This window comes from Gymnodraco acuticeps, unplaced genomic scaffold, assembly GCF_902827175.1.
Source record: "Gymnodraco acuticeps unplaced genomic scaffold, fGymAcu1.1, whole genome shotgun sequence".
In the NCBI taxonomy this organism is placed as follows: domain Eukaryota; kingdom Metazoa; phylum Chordata; class Actinopteri; order Perciformes; family Bathydraconidae; genus Gymnodraco; species Gymnodraco acuticeps.
In genome coordinates this window covers 266,371-278,601 of record NW_022990906.1, presented here as the reverse complement: position 1 = coordinate 278,601, position 12,231 = coordinate 266,371, and the positions used below count along the sequence as shown (strand labels likewise).

Below are 12,231 nucleotides of genomic sequence, written 5' to 3'. Positions count from 1 at the left end.
ATTATTTTTATTTCGTTATTAAATAAATTTGAGATGTATTTTAATCATCATATCATCTTTAAATGACATAATCAGAATCAGAATCTGAAACAGAATCGCTTTTATTACCAAGTAGATTTACATACAAGGAATTTGCTTTATACATGTGTTGCATACTAAGACACAGAAATAAGAATACGTAACAAAGCAAAATTAAATTAAAATAGGACTGTTATGACAGCTATTTAAAAAAAACAATTAATAACCTGCTAAATATATTTTCTACGAATAGATGCATGCATATCATTAAACAATTCATTACCATCACTGATGTGCCTTTAAACATGCACTGATTCCCGAATTCTTCAAGTCTAGATGCACTGTGGACAAAAAAAAACGTTTGCCTTAAACTTCAATAACCCCCTCAAGCATTTATGACTGAGTTTTATCTTTTTTTGTAGACAACCACATGACACCTGCTGCACAATACTTTGCTGATAGGCCTACATCAACTTAAGTTAGCGTGACCTGCTTTGACTGATTATGTTAAAATTAATATAAGTAGGCCTACATACATACAACAACAATTAATTAAGTTATTTTACAATCAGCTTGCAGCACAAAACAAGACGTGCAACAATAAATTGGTTCAATTAAAAGTCTGCATGAATATTGTGTTCTCCTGACTGAAAATAAATCTAAACATTTAAATAAAAAAACTTAGCAGCTTTAGTGTAAGTTCAGCATTTATAGATGTATATGTCATTTTATAAGCATATCAACTTTTACCACTTTGTCTTGGTATCTCAAAATGTTAAACATGTGAAGGGAACCAAATGATATTAAGAAAGCCACCTCTTATTGAATAAAGGATTTGGATGATAATTCATACCCAAATTCAGATTTAGCTTGTATTCTTCTTATTTTCAAACCAATCTGTTTTTCTTTATTTCCTCTCTTGAATATAACTTTGTCCCATATTTATAATTCCTAATTTTTTCAATCCTCATTCTTTTATCTCTTTATTCTCTTTTTTCAAAAGACAAGGCACATTTGTGATTTGTATTTTTTACTATATAAACACATGTTTCTAGGTCCTGTACAATTCCCTCTCTCTCTCTCTCTCTCTCTCTCTCTCTCTCTCTCTCTCTCTCTCTCTCTCTCTCTCTCTCTCTCTCTCTCTCTCTCTCTCTCTCTCTCTCTCTTCTTTGTTCTATTATATAATTGCTCATCAAGAAAGTTTAGCAGTTAAAATAAGTAGTTATTAAGTAGTTAAAATACAGACTCTATGGCTTTGTGGTCTGTTTTATACTGCTGTAGATGTTTAAGGTTGTGCTTCATTCTAAATTGTTGGGCAGTTTGATCTACAGCAATGAATCATATTCTATAATATAATACTGTGTCCATGCATCTCTAAAAAGTAAACTTTTCATGCGTTTTTAGAAACAGAAACACCCCTTTCTTTCAGCTGTTGCAAATAATTTAGCTTTAAGAACTATGTTTCTAAACACATAAAGAAACATACCATCCTTCAATTTATCCCTAAAATAAAAAACCGCTGGATATACGTTGTATTCACCGGACAGGAAAGAGTTGAAAAGCTGTGATCGGAAAAGTCACTGAAGTAAAAAGTACAATATTTACCTCTAAGCAGTAGTGCAGCAGAAGTTTTTAACTTTCATTAAATGGAATAATTGTAACTTCTGTTAGTACCTGTTTTTGATTTTGTGTAAAAAGGTCAAAATAACATTGCCAACTATAGTGGCTGCAGCTGTAGTCAATTGAAGATTAAAGACTACAATTATCACAGTGAAAGTCTATAAAAAGACAGATATGGGCAACCTGTGTAGAAGACATGGACAAGAAACAGTTCTCAAACTTTGTATTATTTAATGTTTATCATTCAAAAATAATAATAATTGTACCTCTTTTTTATTTGTTTTAACTCTTGTCAAGGCCTATGTTCTTTTATACAAATGTGTGTTGAAAAAATTTCATTTTATTATGATAATCCGCACAACCTGAATGACATTGAACCAGCCTCATAAGCCATGGCACATAATCAAAACTTTGGGTAAAAGTAATAACTTGAAAGATAACGTGGTGGAAGTACCTAAAAGGCATCTAAAATGGTTAAGAAACACATGAAGGAAATGTCTTTTGGGTCATTGTTTTGGTTTTATGTCCCACAATTTCAGTGTTTTGGTCTGAACGCTGATTGAAGTGGATTATAGCAGTAGGTGTTCTTAAAAGCTCCGCATTAGCTAAAGACACAGATATGTCATGCATCAGCATGGGTGAATTATAACGGGGCACAGGGGCCCAAAGTGTCAGGGCCCCCTGGCCTTCATCATGACTTTTACTGCAGAAATGACTCTTAGTCACACACATACCATCCAGTAAGGGACTCAGAATTACAAAAGACTCACACCAAATATAAAACGGGCAAATTGTAGAGACACAAAATGAATACAGAAACTATTAAGTATCTGTCTTGTTCTTAAGTGAGAGAGGTGGTGGGGCCTTTGCATGTCTCTCCTCATTATCGACCCATGTTCATCAGGTGGACATATACATCCAAAAGTATCTTCATGTGCTTATAAAAATGCATCTGTGAGTTTAAGAATAAAAGGCAAATGTTGACATCCTTTGTTGTAACGTTTTATATAAATGCATAAAAAACAAACTTTTTATACACACTTTAAATGGGTACCAAAACGCTGAACTAATAAATATGTATTCATTTTTTACGAGTTTACAAGTTTTTGGAAACCATACTTAATGTTTTATTCAATCCTTTTGTAGGGTTCTAGTAAGTTTAAAGGCATGTTCAAAGTTGGTGAAGTACCAATTAAAAGGTTTTTTATTAAGTTATTGGTGTATTTTTGTTGTTGTGGTTTTGCCATTTGTTTTATTTTTCTGAAAGAAATTGGTGCATTGGTGGATTGTAGTTGAACAGATAAGGCAATATTACTCCTCCTTTACTTCAAACATTCACTTCTGGTCTGACATATTTGGGAATTAAATTCACATCTGCAGCGAACTGTCGACATGTCAGATGGACACAATGGAAGCGACTGTTCCAACAACACAGTTAGACCGGCTGAGGAAACTTTAGTATCCTGGAGCCCGGCGCAGAGAGCAGCAACAGAAGCTTGAACTTGGTGGGAGTAGACGCTCACCTTTCTTTGCATAGCTTACTCTACGGAGAGCTTCACAATGTGTGGGCTGCTTCACCTCCTTGCATGTGCAAGGGAACCAGCTGCCATGGAAACCACCTAAATACCCCTGACCTTCACCACTCTGTTAGTAATGAAGGTGTAAGCAGAGTTAAAAGTCTGTATGTTCAGGGTTTTAATATTCATCTGTACAATGCAAATAATGTGTGAGTGGGAGTTTATCACTTTAGGTGCCTCATGGTTGTAATGATGTTTTAATGTTCACTTGTCAGAGCAGAATTTAATAGATCTCCGTCCACTCCAAAATACTGATGAGACACTCACTTTCCGAGATTTCGGAAAAGGTCAGTCCATCTGTCTGGAATCTTAAGTCAGGAAAGCTCAAGCAAAATATATGGGGATTGCCATATGGATTTGATGTGGGAAAGTTTTATGACATGTTATGGAAAGAGAGATTTCTTATTAAAATGATATTTAATAATAAAGTGTAAATGGTAGAATATACAACTGGGTGTCAGATTTGCTGTTTATAGTCAGAGGACAACAGGGGTAAGGTGGGTACAGAATTTTCGAATAAACGTATACAATAGTAATTACAATCCCGGCAGTGCGTGTAGTACACTGTTATTTACCATAATGATAAATGATATTTTAAACATGTTGAGAAAAACATAGGGAAATCACTTTATGCATATGATGGTGCAGTAGTAACCATGAAGTTATATGGAACAGTCCTTTGAACAGGTCAAGGCAGTGAGATTGTTGCAGTTCTATTTGAAAAGATTGTGACAGATATCACAGAACATTTTTATTAACTATATACTGGGCTCTTATGATTGCAGTTCTAGATTATGGATGCATCGCATATGTCTGCAGCAGAAACCAACCTTAAAAACCGTGATGTTGGGCAGGCTCAGACTCACCGAATTTGTAGTGTTAAACACATCACCATACAATGCAGGTTGAAATGGAGGAAATTCTGCGAAAGAAGTTGAGGGTCAAGATATTGGCAAATTGGGAAATCAAAGAGGACATGGTACATGGAATACTAGTAAAAATGAAAATGTCAGATCACCTTTCAGTTTGCACAGCAAAATTAGGGATATTGCTAGCATTGCAATGGTCTGAAGAATATAACCGACCCAATGTCCTAACAGCTTCTGTGCTTTCAAGCCTCAAATCTGGGGAGTTGTTATGCAGACAATATCGTCTACAAAATGTTGAATTTACTACTAAGATTGAACCTTAGTGATTTCCATGCTTTGGGTTCCCGTTTGTATTGGGGTGGAAGTAACGGTTCAAGGTTCAAGGATGTTATTGGTAATGCGTAGAAAATCTTAGGTCACAGGCTCCTCCAACAGTGCAACACAATAAAACTGAAAAAAACAAAACTGAAACAATTGTGCAAGTAAATACAAAAAGAAAAAAAGGGAAATAGTGCAATAAGAGTCTTTATGCAAGTGATTGAATATGATATATTAGATAAATAATTTCTAAATTGCAGCCAGATTAATGTTGTGGATGTTGTTTCAAAAGTGCAGGTGTTTAACAGTCTTATGGCGTGTGGGATGAAACTGTCCCTGAGTCTGGTTGTTTTAGTCCTGATGCTGCTGTACCGCCTGCCAGACGGCAGCAGACAGAACAGTTTGTTGCTGGGGTGATGGGGGTCTTTTGTAATCCTAGGAGGAAGTAAAATAACTAACTTAACACTCACTTAAATTACTTTAGTTTACAGACATATAAAAATCCTTTTGTAAAGCAAAATATAATGTTATTATAAAATATTTTACATGCAAAACTTGGCAATAATACTGGGAGTGGAAGACATTCAGGCATTCAAAAACATGTAGGGGGTAGGTGGAAGACGGAGCAGGAACCCAATAGAAGAGAAGGTCATGACCCATCCAAGAACAGGACACACATGACTAAATCAAACACTCGACAGAAAAGACTATACTAATAGATTATAAACACACTGTAATAAACCAGAAACTGTCAAGCATGTGTTAAAGAGAGTTAATGACGTTGTTAACTGATGGAACACTAAGCTTCACGTTGGGGGATTTGCTAAGGAAGATACATGAGAAATTATTCGGTTTGTTAAATACAAAATATTATAAGACAACCGAAACAATAGAGATAATTTAGTCTCAGTTTCTTTTATAATTGTATTTCGTTTTTTTCTGACGATCTACTACACCACACTCCAGTCCAACAGTGGCGGTAATGCACCTAATTGTTGTTAGCAGACGCCTTCCTCAACGAGACAGAAGGTTTACGTAACTACGCACCGTCGACGCACGTTACGCTGACGTCAGAGGGGTTGTAGTTGAAAGTTGACGGAGGAGGGCTCGTGCTTGGAAGGTTCGCGGGAAACATCCAAACAAATGTGTTCTATTGGAAACGCGAGCGGCTTCAAACTCAATTTAAACTTATATATAAAACTGAAAACCATCAACCACACTGATAATAAAGTCTTCTTCAAACGCGGTACTAATATTACTAAATATTACTTTGAAACTGAACGAGCTACTTACATTAGCTAGCTTTAGGCAGCTCCAGGCTAACACAACAGTGCTAATCTGTGAACACGAGAGGTAACGGTAATCCGGACGGGGGAGTTAGCGGTGGGAACACGGCGGGGTGAAGCACTCGGTAACCGGCGAGAGACATGGCGGAGAGACCCGAAGATCTAAACCTGCCCAACGCGGTGATCACCCGCATCATCAAGGAGGCGGTGAGTGGATACATAAGAAGTACTCGTCTCGGAGCGTCAGAATAATAATACTATTAGTGTAAAATAAAATTCACAAGTTATAATAAAATAGTACTAGTAAAAGTCCCGTGTGACAAGAGGGGGAAAAAGTCATCAAACATTTTGTTTAAGTGAAAAATAGTATCACTGAAGTGTAGATATAAACAATAATACAAACATTGTAAGTACAAGTGTAAAAAAACAACATTAAAGTTGTATTTACATTTTATATGTAAGTAAATTTAAAGATGACACCGAGTTATATATTCTTTATGGGAACTTCTTGTACCAAAATGTAAATGTGAAATAATGTTTTATATTTCAATATCAGTATCCAATACTTGCTTGAATGTACCATATTAAATGGTGAAAAGTAACTTACTGTAGCTGTTTTGGAACTTTGGTTTTTTGTTTTTCTTAAAAAAGATCATAACATTTAGTTGTAACTGATTACCTTTTGCATATGTTGTTAATGTTCCTAATGTGCTTGTTTTTCTGATGAAATGAATTCATCCTGCAACCTTGAGATGCTCTAACTCATCCACACCATTTGTTTTCCCCACAGCTCCCAGATGGGGTTAATGTGTCGAAAGAAGCCCGGAGAGCCATATCCCAAGCTGCCAGTGTGTTTGTGCTGTATGCAACGTCCTGGTAAGGATAAACAAACTCACTTAGAAAAAATCACTCGAGTGTTGATTCACAAAAAACAGTTAAAGAAAAAAACTAGGGCCGGGACTTTAACGCATTAATTAAGATTAATTAATCACACAAAAATTAACGCGTTAAAATTTTGTACGCACTTTAATCGCACTTATTTTTGCACCGCGGAACGTTTCTCACTGGATGAGTTTCAGGCGTACCGATTATACTGGAGCACCAACTAACGTTCATGACTTCAGACAACAACAAACCACAGTGAACAACAGTGGGAAATGTTGTTTTAAAAAACGGACGGATGGAAGCGTCGATAAGAGCACGGTTGTGTGCAAATTATGCAAAAAGGAATTCGCATATCACCGCAGCACATCAAGCCTCAAGTATCACCTCAATGCAAAACATATAGCAGCTAGCGTGGAAGCTAGCGTGGACGTTAGCCTCTTGTATCGCGTTCACACCAAAAAGAGCCGGTACTAAAATTAGTTCATGAGAACCTTTTTACCCCCACGAAAGTCCCTGCTAGAGAGCTGCTAGAGAGCAGGGACTTTCGTACGGCTCTCTTGTGAGAAAAGAGCTATATTTCTGATTGGCTGGGCGGATTGCAAACCACGCCCCGTAAAACTCCCAAAAAGTTTTGTGAAGCCGCCATTTTATTATCCTCGCATTAGCATTATTAGCATTAGCCCAGCGCAGAAACGCAGAGAGACTAACTTATGGCAACACAAAATAAAACATGGGAGCGGTGGAGATGGGGAGGTGTCGGCGTTCTGGCGATTTACTCGGAAGGCTGCAGGGACTCCCAGCAGCTTCTACTGAAGCCAGTCCCTAACTCCGGGGACTTCCGGCCGGGGACTTTGGGCGGCAGTATACGCCGTGAAGTGGTTTGCGGCCTGCCAGTAAACCCAAAGCAGAAGAAGAAGAAGTGACGTCAGCGGCTTCATTTGCCTAATCCACCCCCAGGTTCAAAGAGTTCTCATGAACTAAGTTCTCATGAACCTTTGTGGGAAAAGTACTGCGGTGTGAATGCGCCTAATGGTATACTAAAATCCATGTGAAAAAAATTGCTTCTCACTGTTCTTAGGTCAAATATTTATATGTGATTAAAAATGCGATTAATTTCGATTAATTAATTACAAAGCCTCTAATTAATTAGATTATTTTTTTTAATCGAGTCCCGGCCCTAAAAAAAACGTAATATAACTTTCCAGTACCATTATAAGGTTTAAGACCGTGAATATTATTTGTGACATTCCTCATTTTACCTCTAATTCAATAAAAATGTTTTTCTGTTTTTTGTTCCAGTGCAAACAACTTTGCCATGAAAGCCAAAAGGAAAACTCTGAACGCAGGAGATGTTTTGTCTGCGATGGAGGAAATGGAGTTTGAACGATTCCTGGAGCCTCTCAGAGAAGCTCTAGAAGGTCAGTATGTCACTTTTAAAGGGAAAATATAATGTTAATTTCAGGCTCATTCTCACTGCCACAGTCACTTTTCCATAAAAACTCCAGTCTTTTTATAAAAGGCATCTTTGCTTGTTTATAAATTAGGCCCCTGATGTTTTTCACTCTTTAGTGGATATTTAAATCACATGATTTAATTATCAAAGTCTGTTTTTTTTAACTCTTAATTTTGCTTTTATTTATGTTCAAATTGAAAATATGTTAACGATATAGATGGAAATACACCTATTGAGACCAACATCTAAGATTTCCAGAATGTTTGTGTAATACACAAATGTTTTTATTCTTTTATAGTGTACAAGAAGGGCCAGAAAGGAAAGAAGGAGGTGTCTGAGCAGAAACGTAAAGACAGAGAGAAGAAAACCGACTCTGAGAACGATAAGAGCAGGGAGGAGGAAGAGGAGGAAGAGGAGCGCATGGACGAGGAACCTGAAGCCGAGAATGAGGCAGAGGAGGAAGATGTGGAGAACTGATGATGACACAAACAACAATACACTCCCATCACTCTCCTGGGCGTGTTGCGTTCAAGTGACACTCAGTCAGCATTGAGCAAAACTGAATCAATTCATCCAGGTTCAGTGAGCCACCAATGGGTGAAGGTTCAATTCTAAAAAGGGCAGCTGCTATCTTCAGCACAAAGAAACAACAACTACGTCACGCACTTCCTGATCTTTTGTTCTTTTTGGTATTTATTTGTTGTATATATCTGTCACCTTTTGATACACTGTTCTATACAGTAAAGGATATACAGTAGTAAGTGTCCGTTGACAGAAAGTTAATGTCAAAGTGACTCATTGGATTTATATGCTCTTGTATATGAGCTTTTCAATCTATATACTAAATTGGCTGACGGGCAATGACATTACAACGGCCTAAGACACTTCCAGGAGAAACGTGCTGTTCATTCATACACAATGCAAAGAAAAGAAAAGAAATATGCCAAAACGCATGAAAATGAAGAAACATCTTAACCAACTTGACAACACATGCTCCGCATTTATTTAATTTGGCCAATTATAGTAATCCCAGAATGTCAACAAGTGCTCCGGGCCCAGCTGTGTGCTTCAATTGTTTGTGTGCCTGGTTTCCATTGCGTTTTGAGGCGTTTTTTATTTGAAGCATTTTGTTTTGCTGCGTTTAGTTTATGCAGCACTGTTCGTTAACAGTGTGTATGTTTCATCAAGTCTAATGGAAGTGTTTTGGGCCGTTGCATTTGCCCATTGGCTCACATAACATAGGGCGTAGTTTGACACGTTTTCCAGTTATGAATAGATTAAAGTATTTGATAGTGGCAGCATTACTGTGATACCCTCAATTAAGGAACAGCCTTTTATTTATTCCACAAAAGCTCCAAATAAAAATAGATTCAAATAAGACATGTTTGATAAATGTAACAAAAAACCTGCCCTGAAATGTGCTACTAGCTTATAGGGTACGAAATCACACACTAGTTTGGAAGCTAGCATCACAGTTTTGTATTTTACCATAACACAGTTCAATTGTTGTGGACTACATGACCTCAGTATAAAGAGATGCACCTGTGTTTGTTCAATTTTTGAACCATTTATACTTTTGTAGAATTGTAAATGACTGGTTGAAATTTTCAATAAATCTTTTGTATTAAAAGTGCACATTGACTCGAGTCCTAAATCACCCACCAGTTTGTATTCCCCTCGCTGTGTTTGTTTACAAGTCATGTTGAAATATTGTTAGTGATTCTTTATCTAATGTCAGTTTAAGTGATAAATCATGGCATTTTGATTTAGTCAAATTAAATAATTTCTTAATAAATGGAATACGCCATCTTTGTCATGATGCAAGTGACACGTTTCCAGATGGTGGGAGGCCTTTTACATGCTTTGAAAGGACTTTAAAAATGTAAAATCTGTAGTTAAAAGGTTACTGTACCAGACCCCTATAGCCTTATGTTCCTCAGGCTGCTGTAAGCCTAACACCTGAATGAGTTCTGTTGCATTATGGGAAATGTAGTCACCAGATCTGAAATAATCAGTCTAGCTCAGGGGTCTCCAACCTTTCTCCACCTGAGAGCTACTTTGAAAAAATGAAAGTGGCCAAGAGCTACTTGCATCGCATCGCTTACATTTATTCACATAGCACTCATCAGTTGAATTACGCTACTTTTGTGTGAAATTGCAATACCTAAAGCTTATCTAAAATCTTAACTTCACATCAAGGTCCAAGAAAACGACAATTTCTCACATATTAATATGGACAACATAGTAAGTACATCACTGAAGATTCACATAAATGTCCAAGAGAAAAATACAATGTTTTCACTTCTTATTATAGCCCACATAGTAAATACATCGCCTTAATTACCACCTTGCAAGCATCTTATGGCACCTGTAAAATAAGTGCATTCACTCTTTTTTACAGTCAGTGAGATGACTGGCGCTGCATGGAGTCCACCATAGAGGTGTATGCTGGAGTGTACCCACGTAGGTTCACTCTAATAGAGTCATTTACATGTTCATCAGTCGGTCTTGTTCTGTATTTAGATTTCATGACATTCATGTCAGAAAAAGCTGCTTCACAAAGGGATGTAGAGCCAAATAAAGCAGACGTGTTCAGTGCTGCTTGGTGATGTTCTTATAGTTTTCTGGGTCTACAAGGCTCCAGAAATGTTGTGAGTTTTGCTGAGACGTCAGCTGAACATTATTTTGGAGATTTATAACCTCGATCTCCATCTCCATAGGATTGACACTGAACAGTGCAGCCATATTTTCTTCTTCTTCGTCTTGACATTAAGTTATAAACCATAATTAATCAACTGTATAGGTCTAGCCTCCCTATATCTCTGTGTGACATTTTTCCATCCTCAAAAACAAAAAACTAATACTTCTGCAGTCTAGCTGCAGCTTCAAGCAACGGTCTTCTGTTAAAAAAAGGACACTGAATGTCCTGAATGAGACATCACACACATGACTTACAGTGGGGCAAAAAAGTATTTAGTCAGCCACCAATTGTGCAAGTTCTCCCACTTAAAAAGATGAGAGAGGCCTGTAATTTTCATCCTAGGTACACTTCAACTATGAGAGACAGAATGGGGGGAAAGAATCCAGGAAATCACATTGTAGGATTTTTAATGAATTAATTGGTCAATTCCTCTGTAAAATAAGTATTTGGTCACCTACAAACAAACAAGATTTCTGGCTCTCACAGACCTGTAACTTCTTCTTTAGGAGCCTCCTCTGTCCTCCACTTGTTAACTGTATTAATGGCACCTGTTTGAACTTGATATCAGTATAAAAGACACCTGTCCACAACCTCAAACAGTCACACTCCAAACTCCACTATGGCCAAGACCAAAGAGCTGTCAAAGGACACCAGAAACAAAATTGTAGACCTGCACCAGGCTGGGAAGACTGAATCTGCAATAGGTAAGCAGCTTGGTGTGAAGACATCAACTGTGGGAGCAATTATTAGAAAATGGAAGGCATACAAGACCACTGATAATCTCCCTCGATCTGGGGCTCCACGCAAGATCTCACCCCGTGGGGTCAAAATGATCACAAGAACGGTGAGCAAAAATCCCAGAACCACACGGGGGGACCTAGTGAATGACCTGCAGAGAGCTGGGACCAAAGTAACAAAGGCTACCATCAGTAACACACTACGCCGCCAGGGACTCAAATCCTGCAGTGCCAGACGTGTCCCCCTGCTTAAGCCAGTACATGTCCAGGCCCGTCTGAAGTTTGCTAGAGAGCATTTAGATGATCCAGAAGAGGATTGGGAGAATGTCATATGGTCAGATGAAACCAAAATAGAACTTTTTGGTAAAAACTCAACTAGGCGTGTTTGGAGGAGAACGAATGCTGAGTTGCATCCAAAGAACACCATACCTACTGTGAAACATGGGGGTGGAAACATCATGCTTTGGGGCTGTTTTTCTGCAAAGGGACCAGGACGACTGGTCCGTGTAAAGGAAAGAATGAATGGGGCCATGTATCGTGAGATTTTGAGTGACAACTTCCTTCCATCAGCAAGGGCATTGAAGATGAAACGTGGCTGGGTCTTTCAGCATGACAATGATCCCAAACACACCGCCCGGGCAACGAAGGAGTGGCTTCGTAAGAAGCATTTCAAGGTCCTGGAGTGGCCTAGCCAGTCTCCAGATCTCAACCCCATAGAAAATCTTTGGAAGGAGTTGAAAGTCCGTGTTGCCCAGCGACAGCCCCAA

The 12,231-nt window shown here is 37.9% G+C and overlaps 1 protein-coding gene across 1 annotated transcript; it reads left to right on the top strand.

Moving 5' to 3' along the window:
• The first annotated feature begins 5,467 nt into the window (after nucleotides 1–5,467).
• On the top strand, nucleotides 5,468–9,661 carry pole3 (polymerase (DNA directed), epsilon 3 (p17 subunit)). The gene is made up of 4 exons (XM_034233771.1): nucleotides 5,468–5,895; nucleotides 6,479–6,564; nucleotides 7,873–7,991; nucleotides 8,325–9,661. Exons 1-4 carry the CDS (start codon nucleotides 5,830–5,832, stop codon nucleotides 8,501–8,503), a joined length of 450 nt encoding a protein of 149 aa, XP_034089662.1. The 5' UTR covers nucleotides 5,468–5,829; the 3' UTR covers nucleotides 8,504–9,661.
• The last annotated feature ends 2,570 nt before the right edge of the window (nucleotides 9,662–12,231 follow it).